A 21,909-nucleotide genomic window follows, 5' to 3' on the forward strand; every position below is an offset into this window, starting at 1 on the left:
GTATTGCATCCTTGTTACCATAGTGACACGGCATATTTTGGGGCTGAGTCAGTTATTCAATTTTCAGCAATCTCGCCTGCCTGTTAAATCTGATGTGCCATAGTTGCCTGTTCCTCTTAAATTATGCATTAGGTCGTGTGATAGTACGATCATGTGTGTCACGAAGATGCAACTTGATATATTGCTTTAGGTTGGCAACAGTCAGTGATAGTAAAATACCCTGTCTCGCGACCGGAGCTGTTCACTGTTGTGTGGTGCTGAAACAATTGGGTAGCCCATAGCCTATAGCCCACGTTGTGCAGACTTCCAGAACATACTTTTTATACGACTTAAAAATATGAAAAATGTTTTGTAATTTTATTTCAACAGCGTACACTCTTTGAAACATGAAAGTTATCTAACAGTCACCTGAATCCCTGTGATTTGGTGTCACACCCCACCCCGATGTTCTTAGAATTCCCGCACCGTAGTTCTTGAGACTGTTTATTATAATTTACTTTCTCGCATGCTCACTTGCTTGAATGTGTCCTACTCTGGTCTCAGGTGAAAGCTGGGTTATTCGTTAAACACATTTGAGTAGTTTTGTGTTCTTCTGTCAATACTGCAGGACAAATGTCAGTGTAGTTGAATGGGGATTCCATGTTGAATTCGAAAAGGAATGGGAAGAGTATGCCTGTGATGTCCATACAAGACCAAGCCATGATGAAATCTGATCCAGTTGAGGTCATATTCTGCTATGGTCCCTTGGTGAAAGGACCAGATTATAATTTTTGACTAGAATGTTTGGAAAGATTCACTCGAGTTAATGAGCCATTGACTAATCCATGGTGCTGGGATTGACTGCATTTTAGGCCTCTGGTTCATAAGCATTTTCAACAATTGGTTTGTGTCACAGCATCTAAAGCCAAGTCGTTAATGGCCTCTATGGCACAAAATTGCTTGATTATGGCAAGTTCCTCATAATGGAATCAGAGGTGAGTATGACATGTGGTTCTATTGAACAGGCCTTCTTAGCACCCGGCTCATTTGATTGGATGAACCTGAGTTGAATAAGGTTTCTCTCTGCTCTGTGAGTGGCCTATGTTTTTGTTGTCATTGGACACAACTGCTAAACTGCTCTCCCATACCTCACTAACCATGCTCAATGTTACTGGAAAAGCGTATTAACAATACCTTGAGGTTGGCATGCTGTTTCTACCGTGTGTAGAGGATGCAATAAAAAGTGTGTGTGTGTGTGTGTGTGTGTGTGTGAAAGGTGTTAGTTGTTCCCACCCACATTCATCTGCACCTTGTCATGAGGGACTAACGTGTATGCCTCCTTGTTTCAGTTGGTGCCGAAGTTGGACACACAGACACGCACACACGCACATAGTCAGACACACACAACAATGCCATCTGTGCCGGCAGCTGAGGGATCAGAATGTGCAATTTTTTGTTGTTGTTGCCAAAGACAGTTATGTGGCTGCCATGACTGACTGGGAGGTTTTGAATGAACATTTGTGGGAGAGCCCAGTGTGTGATTTCTGGATATAGAATGTGTGTCAGAGTGGCACAGAAGCTGAGGATATGGGAGTTTCATGAATGGCTCGGAGGTATAATTGCTTCTGGTCAAAAGTATGCAGGTGTCTGGAACTGTAGCATAGTTTGCATTTCTGTTAGGTCTGATGGTAACACATACTGTACATGATATATTGTAGGCTATCGCTCCGCGGTTTGTGTGGGTGTGTGTGTGCATGTGTGTGTATTGCTGGTGTGTATCGCCGCTGATACAGCAGTTCTCTCATTAGATGAGGTTGTCTGTCTGTTTGGGTTTGCACACGTTGCTCAGCTCAGTTCAACAGCCGTGGCATCTGTTATCTGTCTCACAAACACACACACGCACCAACATGCATCCCTCAATCCTTTTTCTCTGCTCACTCAGTCAGTGAGTGTTAAGTACAACTATCTTGGTAACATTTTGCGCTCCCAGTAATGTGCTGGACTGTCTCGCTCTCCCTATTTAAATAACATGTGCTGTACGGAGGTCCCTGTTCTCCACAGCTTCTGCTCCTGTGTCACTGTGTTTTGTAGAAGAGCATCTACCATTCATCCCCCTTATGATTTGAGGGCTCTTAAAATAAGGTTAGAAAGGGTCAAATGTCAAATTTGGTAGAAAGATATTTGTGTGTGTAGGAGAGCAAAAGAAGGAAGAGAGAAAAAGAGAGAGAGAGAGAGATAGATAGATAGATAGATAGATAGATAGATAGAAAGACGGACAGGTGTAGGAACAGAAAATGCTCAGTCTGGATCGGACACGTGATACCAGTGACTGGTGACCTTTACCACTGACTGGTGACCTTTAATGCCTGTTGTGAACAAATGTGATCAGAACGATAAGTACTGGTTCCCTGTGTTCTGCAGTGTTTAGAGTTTAGGCACACCTGTCCTCTGAGAACGCTGAACATGTGACAGTGGTTTGTACAGTGGCTGCTTCTTCTTCTGTGTGTGTGTGTGTGTGTGTGTGTGTGTGTGTGTGTGTGTGTGAGAGAGAGAGAGAGAGCGAGAGACAGAGAGACAGGGCACTGGTGGCTGGAGCTCTGCGACCAGCTGTGAATGTAAATGTGTCTATGCTGAGCTTGCTGGCTGCATTGCAGGGGGTAGAAGCTGGACAGGACATGTCGCTCCTCAGTGCATACACCCACACCTACACACACACACACCAGTAATGCATGTGTAACTAGAGAGGGTACAATTTCTGGGGAAATTGTAGGGTGTGCTTGCTTGCGTCGGTTGCACAGGGGTACGTTTTTTAATGACATTTTTACAACTGATATTTCTGTATATTTTATATAAAAATGCATACTTATTATTTATAAAGATGACATAGATTGAAAAGCATTTTTTTTTTTGCTGCTCATTTACAACTGAAAATACGAGTGAAGTGTAGAATGAAATAGATGTCTTCTCATTTCCCCTGCAAGAGGCAGCCTCATCGTTGAAACAAAACGAATAAATTGGGCAGACCGGTGTAAAAATTGACCTAATCTCTATGACTTAAACGTCATTTTAAGTTTTTCCCTTCTCATGATATTTTCAGGCATTTAGCCTACTCATTGCATTCATTCATTAATAAAGAACCCCCTTTGAAGATTATTCTACGACGTTGCCCGGCAGTAGAAGATGGAATCGCGATTCAAACAGTACCATCTGCTAACGGAAAATATGCCCCCCAAAACGTAAATAAGCTTGACATTTATTTAGTGGAAAATCGTTCATTCATAAAAAGTTCACTGGTAGCGATCATTGTCAGTAAAAACGCAAAATGCGATATAGCCCTGTGTGGAGAAGCTGCCCCGGTAAATTGTACTACTACGGCACAGTACTAGACTACTGCTGTGTTCGTCTTGGTAGCGATTGCGTTGGTTGAATTGGATTTAACGTTCCGTTGTACGGTTTAAACTGAAATTAATTATTTTCATGAACAGATTGACAACGTTTAGGCTGTGGCAATGAAGTTCAGGTTAGTAGTTAGATAGACTTTTGATTTAAGTAAGGGGAGTGCCGAACATGTTCTGTCGCCGTTTGACTTCCTACAGCTGTGTAGATGTTTTTGTAGTGTCTCGCGTAGGCTACAGCGTTGCAGTGAGCAACACTGGTTTGAAACCACAGGTAATGGTAATTTCACCAACAAATCGTTTACTAATGTCAGAATAAATCCTACAACGAAAATGTATATGTGAGGAATGTTTATTGTAACGATTGAAAACAGATAACGCTACATCATAGACCACTGTAGTATGTGTTGCCCGGGCAACACAGGCTAATGTCATGATGCTAATACTTCAGTGAAATAGTAGACTACTGTTTCCGAAAGTAGATGTACTTCCTTAATAATATCAGCTTATATTGTACATTACACATCACAATTGTGTGTCATATCACAAAGTAAAATTAGTAAATAGTTATCACCTGGCCTCTTTGCTTGTGGCGTTTCTGCAGCTGCCTTGCAGTAAAGCTATAGTTAGCCTAGCTATCTCCCAGAAGTTAACGAGCTGCTAAACTAATATTCTGCTAGAGGTAGTCATGCGAGTTTTCGTGACGTTAGTGACGTAAGTAGCGTCATTGACTGTGGTTAGCAAGTTAGCCACCGTTAGCTTCACTTTTCGACACAAAAACGTAATTTCTACTTAAACCGTGCAACGGAACGTAAATCCCAATACAAGCAACTCAATCGGTACCAGGACGAAACGTTTGACACCTAGGTTGTCTATGTAGGCCAAATATTGACTGAGTTTTAGGGGGGCAAAAAGAATAATAATAATATATATGTGAGAGAACAAAGGTTGTGCCCTTGCCGAAGGCAAAGCACACCCAATGATGAGGTGAAAATCGTGCAATTACCGAATGATGGGGATGTTGCAAATTAAAGACATGGAGCTAACTGAACTCTCCCTTCATCCTTCTCTTCTTCTCTATTTCTCTCCATCCATCCCTCCATCCCTCCCTCGCTCCTGTTCCCAACTGTAATCACTGCTGTCCCAGAGAGCACAATCAATACAAGCAGGCAGCCGGTGGGGAGTGAGATAGAACACTGCTGCAGGGCTCTGCCTGCATGCCTGTCTGTCTCTCTGCCTGCCTGCCTGCCTGCCTGTCTGTCTCTCTGCCTGTCTGCCTGCCTGCCTGTCTCTCTGCCTGCCTGCCTGTCTCTCTGCCTGCCTGCCTGTCCCTATGCCTGCCTGTCTGCCTCTCTGCCTGCCTGCCTGCCTGTCTGTCTGCCTGTCTGTCCCTCTGCCTGCCTGCCTGCCTGTCTGTCCCTCTGCCTGCCTGCCTGCCTCTCTGCCTGCCTGCCTGCCTGTCTGTCTCTCTGCCTGCCTGCCTGTCTGTCTCTCTGCCTGCCTGTCCCTCTGCCTGCCTGCCTGGCTATCTGTCTCTGCCTGCCTGCCTGTCTGTCCCTCTGCCTGCCTGTCGTCCTCTCTGCCTGCCTGCCTGCCTGCCTGCCTGCCTGTCTGTCTCTGCCTGCCTGTCTGTCCCTCTGCCTGCCTGTCTTCCTCTCTGCCTGCCTGCCTGTCTGTCTCTCTGCCTGCCTGTCTACCTGCCTGTCTGTCTCTATGTTTGTCTGTCTGGTCTGTCTGGTCTGTCTGGTCTGTCTGGTCTGTCTAGACAGTCTCCTCCTGGTGGCATTCCAGTGTGTCAGAAGGGCAAACCAGGCCTCTGCTGAGAGCCAGAACACAGTTTATTACAGGCAGCACACTGGATCTTCGTCTGAGGAAGTCTCTAGTCTGGCCTAAGGGGCTGTTTAGCCTCCAGCACACACACACACACACACGCGCACACACACGCGCACACACAAACACACACACACGCACACACACACTCACACTGGTTCTAGTTCTTGTATGTTTTCTTGTATTTTTGCTGTGAGGCAAAGACTCACAGTATTTTAATTTAGCATCTGCATATTCTCAGTAGAGAAGGTGGTTTTAGCTATTGGCCAGTTTAAGGATTAGCACATTTGATTACAATTTTAAATCAGTTCTAAAGACCGGTCTGAAGTGCTGTCGGATTGAATTATCCTGTTTTTTATTTCTAAGTAGGATTTTAATTTAATTTCAGCTAGAGGTGATTGCAAGGTCAAAGCGCCATAAAAGATTTGCCGTCGTCAGTGCTCCATGCAGTCCATCTGGGATTGACTCGCTGGCTCGATGCCTGAGAGAACTCTGGTGAACTTGCAGTGTGTTCTGGGCCGATTGGCAACAACTCAGGAGGGTGTTAACAAACGTGTTCAACAAAGTGGTGATAGATTAGACCAACACCATGCACACAAACACCGTACACTGCCGTGCGCAAACACGCACAATTACTCGCTCTTCACGTTTTGCTTCTGGCTCGATTTGCTTATCATATCACCGTACTTGACGACATCAACAGTTTGACCAAATATGGTGCTTCCTGGGCACGTCAAACATTTAAAGGCTGGCAGTGCTGCACGCAGATTCTCAGCAACTCAGGTAGATATTCTTATCTCCTCCTCTCGCTGAATAAATGATGAATGGGAATATCAGAGGGGAAATAACCGAGCTGCATCCAGGCCTCTAATGGAGCCTGGAAAGAGAGTTCGCCCTCCTCTCAGTCAGCTGATAAGGGCCTCTTCCATAGTCGTTTTGGAATTAGTAGTCGATCTTTACCCCCTGTTTACTCCGCCTGGAGACTACCCAGCTGAACCGCAGGATAGGATGACAGCCACGGACGTCGTTGTTGTGAAACAGTGCAGAATGGTTTAAGTACCCGTCAAAGGTATCGAGCTACAGTTCCCTCAATGCGCCGGCTTTTTATGACAGGTTTGCTGACATGCAATGCGCGAGCGCACGCACACGTACACACAGAGCAAGAGATAGAGAGAAAGAGCCCCCCCCCCCGCACTATACTGTACAACCTGAGTTCAATCATAGCTGCATTGCAGTAAACGTGATACGCGTGTGACATTTTAGGCTTTGCCATAATAAAATAAAGTCTAAACGATTATTTAAATAAAATACTGACGACAGTAACCTTTAAATGCGCTCATGTGACCTCAATAAACTGTGACCCAACCGTCTCATATCTACTGGGACTTTCTTGTTTAGTGGACTGTTTCTTTCGTTCGACCTTTTTTGACAAGTATGGCTCAGCCGTTGGAAGATCACCAATATGACCGCTTGCTTAGCTAGCAGACCATGGACTCCTGGACACTAGCTTCCTAATGATAGGCCTATTAGACAAGATGTCCCCCCCCCACCCATCTTGGGATTAGGACATCCCTTATTGTAGCTCCCAAAGCTTAGCCCAAGGCTTCTTATCTCCTCCCTGTGACTTTTCACTATGGAGTTTCATCTTGACTTCTCAGATGGTTGAAGTTGGATCTTGACTGTTAGCATCTGTAAAGCCTTGAAAAAAGGAATAAATTAATGTTATGATAGAAAGTTCATTTGATTGAAAAGGGACGACATAAGTAGCTTATCAGATATCCCCAAACGTATCCCACATTTCCAGATGTCCTCAGCATGGAAGAATCCGGCTTGTATGTTTCTCCTAAATCCAGACGCATAATTATGATAAATGATGTGCCCGCTATTCAGACATGTTATGTAAGTCTCCATTCAGCCTGGTTAGTATAGCCATGGGTGAGTAGGCACTGACAGAGAGAGAGAGAGAGAGAGAGAGAGAGAGAGAGAGAGAGAGAGAGAGAGAGAGAGCGAGAGAGAGAGAGAGAGAGAGAGAGAGAGAGAGAGAGAGAGAGAGAGAGAGAGAGAAGAGTAATTCTATCAAATTGCTGGGTTCGGATCAAGTGCTTATTTTACATGGATTCATTTAGCGGAGGCGCTTATATGGCCCCATTTATTATGAATGGAGGCAGACTGAGCTAGAACTCAGGTATATATATACGACTACGTTTTTCCAGCACAGTTTAGAGGTTGAAATAGCTTCCGCACTTTACATTGTGTTGGTGTAGCTGTGTCAGCGTTTGGGAATGATTGCACCCCCCTTCCCCCAGCCCCAGCACACACACCGTCTCCCTACGAGGCTGCTGTTCTTTCTGCTGTTAGCATAATTATGGTAGAGGGACTTGGTGGCGCGCTGAAAACTCCTGGGTGTAAGCAGTTAAGCATAAAGGCTCACCCAGTCTCGCCCCAGAGATATTTGATCTGAGTCATGGTGTGTGAGGGGAACTGTCAGACTGATACTGTTTCAAGATTTACATTTACATTTAGTCATTTAGCAGACGCTCTTATCCAGAGCGACTTACAGTAAGTACAGGGACATTCCCCCGAGGCAAGTAGTGAGTCAGGTGGCAGAGCGGTTAGGGAATCGGGCTAGTAATCAGAAGGTTGCTGGTTCGATTCTCCGCCCGTGCAAATGATGGTGTGTCCTTGGGCAAGGCACTTCACCCTACTTGCCTCGGGGGTAATGTCCCTGTACTTACTGTAAGTCGCTCTGGATAAGAGCATCTGCTAAATGACTAAATGTAAATGTAAGTAGGGTGAAGTGTCTTTCCCAAGGACACAGCGTCAGTTGGCATGACCGGGAATCGAACTGGCAACCTTCGGATTACTAGCCCGATTCCCTCACCGCTCAGCCACCTGACTCCCCTACAAGATGACTTGGTGAGAGAAACACACATGAAGAAAAGGAGAGACCCCCAAAAAGGAGAGAGATAGAGAGACCCACACAGAGAGACAGACACAGAGAGATAGAGAGACCCACACGGAGAGAGAGACACAGAGAGATAGAGAGACCCACACAGAGAGACAGACACAGAGAGATAGAGAGACCCACACGGAGAGAGAGACACAGAGAGATAGAGAGACCCACACAAAGAGAGAGACACAGAGAGATAGAGAGACCCACACAGAGCGAGAGACACAGAGAGATAGAGAGACCCACACAGAGAGAGAGACACAGAGAGATAGAGAGACCCACACAGAGAGAGAGACACAGAGAGACAGAGAGACCCACACAGAGATAGAGACACACACACACAGAGAGACACAGAGAGAAAGAAAGACCCACATGTACAGAGAGACACACACACACATAGAAAGAGAGAGAGAGAGAGAGAGAGAGACTGAGTGAGAGACACACACACAGAAAGTGAGGAAGAGATATCCTGCAGCATGTTCCAGAACAGCCACCTGGTTAGAGATGCAGTGTTCTGATGCTGTCGTCTGTGTGATCAAACAGCAACACTGACCAAAGTGAAGCTAATACCCCATCAAGCCCCAACCCTACCCACAGACACAACAGCACAACAATCAACCATGTGTGCTTTCAATAAGTGTCAATGTTGTCAATGTTGTGGCAGTACATCTCCTGGTAAGATAACTGGGTAACACTTTATATTAGGTGTACAACCATAGCAATACCTATGGAAACTACATTGTACTATTTGAATTGCTTTGCAATTACATAGATAGATAGATAGATAGATAGATAGATAGATAGATAGATAGATAGATAGATAGATAGATAGATACTTTATTAATCCCGTGGGGAAATTCAGGTATCTCTCACAGCTCTCATATCAACAACAACCACAGACGATATGTACAGACAACACGATACAATACAAACAGACAACACAACTAGCAGAGTAGATAAGATCAAACGTAGAACGTAGGGTGCTGAGCTGCCCGCTACGGAGACTGCTGGACTGTCCTGCCAGGACACGGCAGAGGGGATGACCGGTACATGGTATTAAGAGTTAGCAAGATACGTTATTACAAAAGTGTAAGAAGGCATAGTATGGTGGCGAAGTGATTGGAGGTCAGATGGACGGTCATGTGACCACAACAAGATCAATATTAACGTCCAGGAGGGGACTGACACTATTCTGTCTGTCTCTGCCATTTAACCTGGGCTTGTTTCTCCCCATGTGTGGACTGTGTCCGATAACACACACACACACACTCTCTTTTTCTCTCACACACTTTTTTCGCTTTTCTCACCTCCTCTTCAACCCCTTCTACTGTTGCTGTCGGAGCCCCCCCCCCTTTCCCTTTTAGGACAGCGCACGCACGCACCCTCCCTCCCTCCCTCCTTGTCTCCTTCCTCCTTCCTTATTAAAGCTGTGTACGTTGTCCCCAAAAGCTGCCGTCTGTCACCCTCTATCACCTCGCCTGCAGGGCTGTTTCTCAATTAACTCACCGATGGAAAACTGCAGGAGCTACGAGGCAGCCTCTGTAGAGCCAGGGCATCAACGGCAGCCAAACGGGTTGGACATCTCTGTGAAGACTGACACAGTCTTCACAGAGACACATTGACAGAGACACACTGACACATGCGATAGCCCGCATGTGTCCTCATCACTCTCAGTCATTTCACAGTTAGACCCAGTTTATCGCTATTTAAGTTCTTTCAGTTTCATGCAGTATTTTCTTCTCTGCAGATCTATTAGATCATCTATTGTAATTAAGCAACTCTTTTCTTGCATGTAGGTATGATAGCTTACTTTATGTGCATTGCCTTAACTGGATCATATTTGTGTGTCGTGTGTGTGAGTCGGTTCACTTCAGTGAAATAGTTGTGTAGTCATGTGGAACTCTTGTGGAACTGATGGTGGGGTGACAAATGAGCACTGCTGCTCTCTGGTGGAGAACTGATGTTACTGCAACAAGGACAACAAATGACTGCTGCTGCTGTAGACATGTTATGTGTACATCAAGTAGGCCCTGTAGTGAATTATAACATTCACCATCACACTACAAGGGTTGGATCCAGATAATACAGGCATTTGAGGACTGACTCCTGTCAGGATGTGTTCAGATGGAAGACTTGAGAGGAGAAGGGTATTGTTAGAAGTCAACCTTACTGCATGCAGCTTTTTACCACTCGATAGTGTCTCAACTGTGTCGTTAAACGGAAAAGATTACCCCTAGATGGCGTCATGACAAAGTCTCACAACAGTCTGTTGTACAGTAGAAACTGGCAGCACAATATGGAATGCAGCACTCTCCATTTGGAATGGGGAAAAAGCATGGTGCTTCCTGGACCAGCTCTGTGTTTTGTCTCTTGTCATCCATCGTGTGATGTTGTACGATGTATTGTTTTATTGATAATTTTTTGTGTTTAGGGTTCCTATGTCTTACACTGCCAGTGTCACTGGTATGGACTTTGCTGCTGTGTGTATAGTGACGTCTTCACTAAACAAGAAGCCTCTGTCCTTCCTGGGGTGGATGTTGTTTCAGTACATGATGTTCATGTCAGAGTGCAACAAAAACATTTTTTTATTGTCTTTAGCCAGATGAGACAAAAAAAGGAATTCAAAATGATAAATACATGAAGTTCGCTGGAGTGTGTGGTCAACAAAACTATACTGTCATTACCTTCAGCAAGGACTTCCTCCTCGCTAGACCAACCTCCTGCCTTTCTGCTCCTTTGAAAGAAGGAGCTACCAGTTGTCAATGGAAACTGTCAATGGAAACTGTACATAGAGTGTGAGACAAAATACACCACTAAAACACATGAACAAAAACAGTGTGCATAGTCGATATTCATAAATAAACATCAGAATTAGAATCAGAAAGGGTTTCAATCGCCATGAAAGTTTGCACTGACAAGGAATTTACTTTGGCAGGAAGGTGCATAAAGTGTTTAAAGATCCTGTAAAGTGGAATTGAAAAGGAGTTTTAAGTTCATCACACCACAGAAGAATGTGTTGTTAACTACCCATCCAAATTCGAATGGAAAAAAAACACAGACAAGTATGTTAAATTAGGCTTTGAAATCATGAGAAAATCAGCAGTCTTCTCTGCTTGAGACTGGGGGGGCGTGTCACCTGAAGGAGCTGAAGCTCCGCCCCCTCGAATTTATTGAATTTAGCAACAACAGAAACACTAGCTAAATCTATTGCAGATATCAGAACAGACCTACCTGCAGTCTCTGAGTGTTTTATGTATTAATTACTTTGTCTTTCTCATCGTACCAGCTGAGTAACAGAATGCAACCGTCTGTGATCTGACGTAGATCGGTCGCTGTGACGTAGATCGGTCGAGTTTTGGCTCCGCCTATCAAAATCTGAGCTGAAAACGGAAGAGAAACTGTTCAACGGTCTAACTCCACATTTCAGTGCAACAAAGTTTTCAGGAACTCATTTCACATGTATATAATGTACTGAGAAGCAAATCATGGAATTTGCTTTACAGGATCTTTAAAATCATTAAAGTCAGTGTGAGCCCTTGGCCTTGTTGAAGAGGCCAACAGCGGATGGGTAGAAACCGTTTTTGTGGCGTGTGGTATTGGTCCTGATGGACCGCAGCCTTCTGCCGGAGGGGATTAGCTGGAACAGTGTCCAGATACATTTCATTTGTACAGAGAGTCTGGGATCGCTCCATTGACAATCGTTAACTTACTTAAAGGCGGGTACTCTGTTGAAGTTTAAAACTATTGGATCTGCCCAGAGCCACTCTGGATCTGCCATAACCAATCGCTAGCGTTCGCCTTAGCCAACTCCTTCACCACTAACAGAGCTAGCTGGAAAATCAAACTTTTCCCGAACCCCGTGGGGAGGAGGGCCACAACATCATGGCCACCAAGAAAACTCCGCAAATATTGTTCTTGCTCCGGCTTTAACTTCTGGATATTCGGCAGTTGCCACAACGGACTGAATGGCTTCGCTCGCATCTTTCTCCGCCGCCTTTACTGAACTACAACTCAAACTAGCGAACGACATCAACGTCATCGTTCTCAGCCACTCCCTCTGTTCGCTGATTGGACCTACAAAAATGTTGTTTCCAAAAACCGAGTGATACACCGAAATCCCTGACCTAGTACAGAACCAAAATGAAAATTGAGCGGAAGTACGTAGGAGGGCAGAGCCAGGCTAAGGAAGTACATCCACTGTTGTGCTTTCTTGGTGAGGGAGCTGATGTTCAGTTCCCATACAAAGCTCTCTATATGAATACAATGAAAACATTGGAATATTCATAATATTCAAATGTACTGAATAACTTTACAATTAAATCGTAATAAAAGGAAGAACATTTCGGCCCTTATTACCAATTGGCCCAATCAATCTGTACATTGTTCTTGCCAAATAACGCCATCAAGACAAATAATAAAAAACACCTTCCAGCTGCAGTTTTACTTAACAGCCACAGTGTGGCGACACCATCCTCTTAGTCACAATTCCAACCAGCCCAACCCTCATGTTGCCTGGGGACACGGGTCTCATCTCAGGCTATCTGTGTTTAGTTCCAGCATCTGCTCTCCCCTGTTTCCAACTGTTATCGAAGGAACAGTGTGGAGTTCTGGATCTGTTCCTGAACATAGGAGTTTGTATCCGTCTCATGGCTTGGAACAGCCCTGCCCTGTTTCACCTCTGTGCCAACTCAATCCGACCCTCACGTTCCCGGTCCCACAGCATTGATTCATAACTACAGTGACCTAGTGTGGTTCTGAGATAACCAATTACCTCAAATGCTGTGTGTGTGTATGTGTGTGTGTGTGTGTGTTTGTGTGCGTGTGTGCATGTGATGACGATGCACAATCATTCATATGCTGCCACACAGACACAACTGTTTTGGAGGTTTCAGAGGGTATGCGAGAACAGAAGATAAATGGAAGAAAATGATTTCCCTCCCCGATTAGAATTATGTAACTATTCAATACCGCCTACGGTAGACTGGCAGAGCTATCACGTTTTCATCATCTGAAATGTAATTTCCTTTCAAGTTTATGCAAAGGGGAGACGAGAAAACGAGAGAGTGAGAGAGTGAAAACGAGAGAGAGAGAGTGTGAGAGAGAAAGGGAGAGAGAGAGAGTGGGAGAAAAAGGGAGAGAGAGCGAGAGAGAGAGCGAGCGTGAGAGACAAATACAGAAAGAGCAAGAGAGAAAGAAAGGGACGGAGAGACAGGGGGAATTGGAAAATCAAGGTTTGTGTCAGAGGCCATTCCTCGTGTGCCCACTCTCCGAGTCTTTGTAAAGTGCTAACTGTGAGTACATGGGTGAAAAAGGCAACAAAATGTGTTTTGTGGTCTTTGGTGTTTGCAGGTTTAAATATGGATGACAGAAGCAGTACTGTCTTTGGGGAGAAACTGTAGGTTTTCGGGAACCATTGTTTTTTTTTATGTTAGTGACATGCTGTAAGTTGCGTACAGAATGTAATGTACTGGGTTGAAGCTGTTCACCAAAAGACCTTTCTACAGATGTTAGAGGAGCAAAAAGCAATATAGCTGTTCGGTATGGGGAAAGGACTAAAAATGCCATATTTTATATAAAATAATTGATTAACACATTTAGTGGTCAAATTTAATTAGCAATAGAATTACAAAATTGTCAAACACCATATCAAGTGTTATTGTTTTTTTTACCCTCCAAAGCATGCAATGATGTTTTGGCTCATTTTCATATAATCACAGGCACAGTGCACTTGCAGGAAAATGTTTTTACCCATCAAAAATCCTTTTTAACATATTGGATTTATGGACTGAGAATCCTGTCTAAAACGAATATACCTGAGTTACGTAAAGTATGATATTTCTTGCGTGAAAACTGTTTACAAAGATTCACTAAACCCTGCCTTGTTTTGCAGGCTGCCCAACTCCATCCTTTCGATATTAACCTAGTTATGTTGAAGCAGAGTTTGAAAAGAAAATCTATAAACAAACTTGCTTTCTCAGGGGAAAACTATTTCCTCAACTATATCTGCTGTGCTTTGGCACTGGGCAGCTCTATCTGCGGGTCATAGTTACATCATGTTGTCTCGGTGCCTCATGTAAGCCTGTGCCTCTGGGAACAGACACATGTGGTCAGGCATGAACAGGGATGTGCTGGATGTAGAAAGGGTCTATTGTTTGTACAATGAGTTTGAGATCTCCAGCTTGGTACCAGTGTTGTTTGTGTGCATTAGGAGATCCTTCCCTTTGTTGCTAAATACTTCCTACCTACAAACATGATCCTACAGTCTTTATAGCCTGTTACATTGCAACCAGCAACCCATGTGCATTCACACAAATAATGACGTTTAATAGTATGTCTCTGGGTGGTTGACCTCTGTATAGCCTGTGACCCTTACAGAACTTGTCTCTCCCAGGTGTGAACCTCCTTGAACCTAACTGGACAATAGAGGTGCACAAGAGCGAATGCAAAGGGTTATAGAAGGCACGAGAGACTTCCTGGCCAAAACACGATATGGAAAAGAAGGTGGAAATTTGTAATCGAAAATGTGCCAGTGGCAATCACTGCAGTGTACCATGGGAGTTGGTAAAGCATGCGCCCTCTGTCCCTCATTTTGGAGAGCCCTTTGATGTCTGTGAAATAAGCCACGGCTCACTGAGGGGAACATCAGAGCTTAACTGGCTGTCCTCTCTGGTCTGAAACTTTTGGAAAATACCGTTGGGATACATCCTATCTTGCCCATATTAATGTCTGGTTAATTACTCAATTAATGTCAGGGATAGTTGTACAATGTCACCATCAACGCTGGGACAATGTAATGGTACCATGAAATGTAATGTTTTGTAAAATTGGATAGGTGTTCATGTATTTATTTCACAGTGATTTACCTTTTCCCCATACAGATTAATCTGTAACACACATTTCTTGTGTGAAAACTGTTGACAAAGATTCACTAAACCCTGCCTTGTTTTTAAAGTTTTTAAAGAAAATCTATAGACAGACTTGATTGTGAACCTACATAAATCTTTCTCCCATTTTTTGTCATATGAACCCTTTTTATCTCTATATTAGCCCTCTCTGCAGTCCGTGTAAATCAATTTCTATAAGGTTACCTATTCAAACTGATCTTGTGGCGCAGCGCTGCGCTTATCGTTTAGCGTACACAATTAGTTAATATAGCCCTAGTTATGAACCATTAGCTACAATTTATGCAGTATTTCTAATTGGAAAATAGTAACTTCACAGGACACATTTTATTAAGAGCATTTATTAAGAGAAGTTAACCTCGTGAGCATCAATAATGCTTAATACTTAAATGCTACAATGTATGTTAACATTTACTATAGTGATGAGCATGGAACTGTATTATGTATTTATTTGTGTCCGCATAAATAGCCTGAGCCGTATTTTAACAAGGGTTGACTAGAGCCAATCATGCTCAAATGCTGAGCGCACTAATCGCGGATTAGCTGTAGCGGCAGTAGGATGAGGATGGGACCCAGCACTGTTTTCCTACGACAGTTCAGTCTGTATGACAAACTGTAAGGTCGCAGTGCAGTTCATAGCATCAGTGGGATTGACATTTCCCCATGTCATTGCGCAGCTGTGTTTGTGTGTAGTGCGTCTGGAGAATCAAGTGCAAAGGGAACTCTATTATTATCACCTGACATCGTAGATAGGGGGTTCAGCGTGGAACTAAAGCGACGGGATTGGTTGAAGTCTGTGGGTAAAGTGGATTTTTTCGCGGGGGCGCGTTTAAAAACCTCTCCCAGTTTTCCGCGCATTTAGACACAAATCCATTTTCGTGTCTCAATGTTCAAGACGGCCAGTTACCCAGTGGCGGACTCCGCGCCCACCATCATGCATGGGAGTTGGTTGACCACAGCATACAGGGAGAATACGCCCGTGGCTGTGGAGAAACCTAAGAAGAAGGCGTTTAACCTGGTCAAAATGATGTCTCTCAACCACAAGAAAGAACAAAGCCACCCGCATCATCACAACAACAACATGCCTTTCATGATCCACTGTCACATCGGCAAAGAAATCAAGCACATTTGCAGCAATTGCAGCCGCGGGAACGATGCACAAGACGGTGAGTAGCCTTGGCTAACGTAAAGGTAGGCTACAGTAAGCGGACATGCAGTGCCAATGGTTTGAGTGCAACCACGCCGTTTATTTAATCGTTTCATTCGGCAGAGTAGGCTAGGTGAGAACACACACACAAACATAGGAAACGTGTAGTATGGTCCCTATCGTGTTGCTAATACAGAGTATGTGAAACAGAGCACATTTGGATTCCACTACACTGGTTAGACTCCATCGATCTTGGTCGCATGCTTCTATAGAAGCATCGACTATAGCAGGTTATCGCGGAGAGCATTGCGATATTGGAAAGCCCAATTGATGCATGCAACATTATTTGGCTCGTCATTAATAGTTATCTAAACAGGTGTAGGCCTCGGACATTATCGTGTGGTTACTTGCATAATGTCCTACTTACATCCTTGTGTTCATTTGTTTTTAACTGATTAAACTCAACTATTCCATCATATCAAAGAACATAGAGAAATACGAGAAATCTTAACGTCTCTCCTTCCTAAATGTCAAAGGTGTAACTAAATCTCAAAAAGCAGCTTCACCTAATTGTGTAGCAGTCTAAAGAGGTTGGTCAGTGGTCACTCGAGTGGGGAATATGCTCTCTTCCCGATTGACCGTCAGTACCTCCTACACTGCATGGATATTTGGCAAGATGCAACATGGATTGTGAGCATATGGAAAATGTCGATATGGATGTAAAACTGAATAATCTCAAGACACGTCCCTCTTTGGATAAAAACTGAGAAAGCCAACCCCAACAAATTCAACAATTCTGAGTTTTATTTTGGGGTGGAAGACCATCAACTGTCTTATTTACATGATTGCTAACTCCAATATTATCGTTCTGTAGCATTGCCCAGTTAATTATTTTGAGAACTTGGACATTATGGAAAGCCACTCCATTTGGAGAAAATGTGTCCAAATCAATTAGCACATGTTATAATTTGGATTCAGTTAATCTGGTGATGGCATCCAACACATTGCAGTTGCAGTTCTGCAAACCGAATTCAAGCCCAGGCTTTTCTTTTTGTCTGTTCCCTTTCGGAACACATTTGATTAAGTCAAACCACCACTGGATTCAATTAGCATTTGACTGTGCTGCTATTTATAGAGTCCTGGTGGCGGGCTTCCTAAGATGGTGGGCAGTGAAGCAGGCAGCAGAGCAGTACAGCAACAATCTCTTTGAAACGGTTAGTCTTATTTATTCTGCCGCATGGTCCAACCACCCAAAGAGGATCCTGGTGCTGGTGTCATTCATGGAGATGTAACTCAGTATGAAAGCTGCAATGGTGTCTTGTCTGCACCGTGGAGAGAGGGCTGGAGCAGTGATGCCGGAGCAGTGATGCTCTATGGTGGTGACATGCTGTCTTTCTGCTCCAGGGGTGACATCGAACATCTGCATCCAAGCTCCCTACACACACACACACACACACACACACACAGCTCTTGGGTAGTGTAGGCTGGAACATGGATGAACCTCATACAGTTCCCACAGGTTCTTTTAAGATGTACTGACCTCACGTGACACCATTGTGCTGGTTTTGTCTTTTGAGTTTTGTAAGCCAGTCCAATCAGCGGGATGTGATGAAGAAAGTGTTTTGTCCGTCTCTTCATAAACGGAGTGACTAAGTTCAGTTACGTTCTGGATTTTAATACATATTTATCAATCTGCAGATTGGGAGAGAACCAGACCTCTGACAATAAATGACAACACCAGGCTTAGGTCTCAATCATGTCTCTCTCAGCTCTGAAAGCCGGAGGACCATCTTTTATAGGGCACAGGAATGTAAACATAGATAGTGACAGTCAGGCAGTAATGACGTTACAACAGTCTCAGAGGAAGAGATTCACTGCTCCCAACACATGACAACTCTCAGACTAGAGAGTTCATAGTTGGAGCTCTCCTTGTAGTCATGACAAGGAACGTTTAGCCAGTACTTTCTCCTGACCCCGAACATCTATTAACCCTGACACATAGACACAATATACTCTTATTAATAGCAAGCTTACATGAGAACGTACTAACTAGTATCCAATGACTAGTTATATTGATTAGTGAATAATGTAAGCACACCGGAAATCGCAATTTCTTCCACAGATGCCAGCGCTCGCTGCGTATGTCAGACATACTTTCAGCTGGCCTCAAAAAAGACAGGCTTCATCCATATTTATCGGCAGACAGATGGAGGGGCAGGAGAGAAGTACGTATGAAGACGTGGTGGAGTGTCCATGTAAGCCAGGTGGGGAGTCAGGTGGCTGAGCGGTGAGGGAATTGGGCTAGTAATCCGAAGGTTGCCAGTTCGATTCCCGGTCATGCCAACTGACGTTGTGTCCTTGGGCAAGGCACTTCACTGTACTTGCCTCGGGGGAATGTCCCTGTACTTACTGTAAGTCGCTCTGGATAAGAGCGTCTGCTAAATGACTAAATGTAAATGTATGTAAATGTAAATGTAAGCCCATGGGCTTGTTCATCTCCTCTGAAGTTCCTGAAGGCACTTTGTTTACGCTCTTCTCCATCCTAATTGATTTATCGGCGCTATCAGAGGAAACACTTGTCAGAGGGAGTGGCACTGACTGTGTCATGAATATGGATGGGCTGGGAGTTCTCCCAGCACTTGCTCAGACTCAATGTTCAAAGTGTATGATGCTGATTAGCGTTGTGCACGTTTTGTATGGAACTGATCTTTGTCTAAATTGTAATTGAAATATGCATCAAAAGGAGAGAAAGTCTATAAACGTTTCTTTCTTTTGCGTGTTTATCTTCGCTGAGTGGTTGTGTCGAGCTTGCCAGCAACAAATCAGTGTGATGTGGTGTCCTACTCCTCCCAAGGTTAAAGGGGTCATTGACTGATTTTATAGGGTATTTCACACTGTTCTTTAAGGTTTCCGAATAGGGTATGTAACATTGGTTGGGCTGAAAATGGCCCGGGTGCTGTTCTATGCGGCCTAATGCAACTCTGTGATATATACCTGGAATAAAACGAGAGGTTTTCTCCCTTTTTATGGTATGCTCATGAATATATAGATGAGCTGCACGCTGATTGGTGGGTTTACAACGAGCGAAGCTGCGGAGCAAAGACGCAACATAGCCAAACATGCATCGTGAATTGTAGATTTACATGACAACACAGGTTATTTATTCGAATGAAGGAAATGTCAGGAAAATGAAATAACGTTAGCCCCATTGCCAATAAACTAAATCATCACACATTGTACCTATGCGTGATACAGGATACGTTATCATTGCTAATAACTGTTAGCGACAAAATCATACTTACAGCTTGTGGTTGTGATGAGCATGAGCCATGAACAGCACCTCTTTTCAGCAACAGCGGCTTAGCAAATCCTGCTTTAAATTGTCCAAGATTTTCAAAACTGTCTTTGGTGAAATGGTTCGAGCAAATGAATAATTGAGTGTCAAACTTTACAGGGATCTTCTCATAACAAACATCAGCCATGCCCGTCGAGTGTTTGGTTGCTTGGGAAGACTATGAAAAGTGTCAGCATTCCCTGTACAGCCTGGAACACTGCATTTACGACTGTAGTCCATTTTCAATATCCTTGAAAAACTTCCAAACTTTCTTCTTTGTAACCCCCTGTGGAAGTACACAGAGCAGCGCACAGCAAGTTTCGGGGCGTGACAAAGGTACAGACCATAGGAAAGCATAGGAAAGAGGTGTCAATGGACTTTGAGGTTCACTGTATGTCCATTTTACGGTAAAGGTAAACTCGGTTTTGCAGTCAATGACCCCTTTAATACCACCTGCGTTATGCCACCTGATGCCTAGGCTTGTTTACCCACTATAAACCCCAACCAGATATATGCCCAAGGAGGCCAGTTGGCTTCGGTTCTGAAACCAGAAACTTGGGATCATTTCCGCCACAAGCGCTTGACTAGGCTTGCGTGCTAGCAGAAGGCTGTTTGCTGCATTGTGACATTAACAGCCTCCTGGCTTCTCTCTCTGTGCCCTGTGTAGCGGAGGAGGTGGAGAGACTGGCCGCCATGCGCTCAGAGTCCCTGGTCCCCGGAACACACACCCCGCCCATCCGGACCCGGAGCAAGTTCGCCACCCTCGGCCGCCTGCTGAAGCCCTGGAAGTGGAGGAAGAAGAAGAGTGAGAAGTTCAAGCAGACGTCTGCAGGTGAGGACCATGACAACGCGCACACAAGAACACAATTTGTGTCAAACGGCATCAAATCCCTGTTGTCATAATCTGGTTTGGGTGGACATGGTAGACCGTATAGCTATATTCTTTCTGTTGTTTACCACCAGAATACTATATTGACACTGTCTCACTGTCCCTGCCCAGTATCTTGATACAGTAGAGAGAGAGCGGGAACGTTGATCTGATGGCTGTTGGTATTATTCTCTGAGCGGCTGGAGGATAATGCATTTCCCCAGCGCCAGTGGTGGTCCGAGGGGGAAAGTTGACAGACAGCCTGCCAGGTGTTGGATGTAGCGGAGCACGGATAAGAGTGAGGGTTCGGGGTGTCACGGTTTTTACGGCATGAGTCTCATCCACATCCTTTGATCTGGCAATCTGCAGTGGTCAGGGTCAGTTGAAGGATACCCTCCTCCAGCTGCCTGTCTTGATTTATCTAGTTCAGCTCAGCTGGACATGAAAGATGCTCTGTGGCTGGCTGGCTTGGGTCCATAGCCGGGCGCTATGTGTCCATATACTAGACCAGATACTGTTGTTTCTTGCCCTTTTGAAACCTGATGTTGAGGCTGCTGGTGTTTTCTTATGTTACCCTAGTGTTTGTCTTGTGTGTGTGTGTGTGTGTGTGTGTGTCTGTTTACACAACATGGCTCAGGTGGAAAAGGGAGAGTGGATTGGAAAACCCCTGATCTAATTAGAACTAACGGATGAGTGTTAGAGCCACCGAATGCGGCCACCTGACTGCACACCTGATTCTGGAGCAGGACAGGCTGAGCGGTGCAATTAGAGGCTGCCTGCTCCTTCAGGGTCTCCACCAATCTTGTCAGACATCTTTAGACATCAGTGACAGGCTTTGGCACCCCACCTGGGTGGAAAAAGCCTTTTGTGATCCCAAATGAAAATTCATCAACTGTCTTATTTCAGGCATGCAAACTCCTCACCTTTTAGGTGAAACTCACCTTTTTGAAACCAAAATGGGTAACCTATGTGAATTGTGCAGATCCGATGAGGGGGGGGGTTGGGGGTCATGGCCATGGCCAACACAGCATTTTACCCGTGCTTCACAACTTTACAACTGGCTCTGGAACCAATCGTCACTCCTAATGCCTAAACCTCACAGCCAATCAGAAGCAGAGTGGGGAAAGTTTTTTTTTTTCTCCAGAGTCTGCGACACTGAGCAGTCCGTCGACAACTGAACCGAACTGAAGTTGAACACTCCCGAACATGACATTGTTTACAAGTGCACAGATTCTACATTGATCTAGCCTCTTAATTTTGCTCCTAAAAGTGCACCAGATTTATGAGTTTTAACGTCAAAATTGAATGAATTTCCTTCCGGGGAAGCATGCCCCCCGGACCCCCTAGAGGGTCGGGGGTTCGCCGTATCCTTCGCACCTTTTTTACCCCTGACCTGTTTACGTGCCTCTTATTTTCCTTGACTAACCGATTAATTTTGATAGAGCTAATGTGTTTACTTGGGTTTATGCTTCATTAGCATTAACGGCTCCTGGTTGGGGTTGAA

General features: G+C 44.5%; 1 protein-coding gene across 6 annotated transcripts in view; it reads left to right on the forward strand.

Annotated features, from left to right (window-relative positions):
- LOC134036638 (phosphatase and actin regulator 1-like) overlaps positions 1–21,909 on the forward strand; it is a 43,885-nt gene that overhangs the window by 755 nt on the left and 21,221 nt on the right. For 2 of the 6 annotated variants that reach the window (XR_009932427.1, XR_009932426.1), the window contains exons 1-2: positions 15,626–16,222; positions 20,205–20,369. Coding sequence is in view for 4 of the 6 variants with exons in the window: in XM_062481642.1 (XP_062337626.1) it covers positions 15,943–16,222; positions 20,205–20,369 (445 nt within the window). In the remaining 2 variants the exon portion in view is untranslated. Of the gene's footprint in view, positions 1–15,625; positions 16,223–20,204; positions 20,370–21,909 lie in introns of those variants that run through there. The other 4 variants (XM_062481642.1, XM_062481643.1, XM_062481644.1 and 1 more) reach the window with 2 other exon arrangements.

Source organism: Osmerus eperlanus, chromosome 16 (genome assembly GCF_963692335.1).
Source record: "Osmerus eperlanus chromosome 16, fOsmEpe2.1, whole genome shotgun sequence".
In the NCBI taxonomy this organism is placed as follows: Eukaryota; Metazoa; Chordata; class Actinopteri; order Osmeriformes; family Osmeridae; genus Osmerus; species Osmerus eperlanus.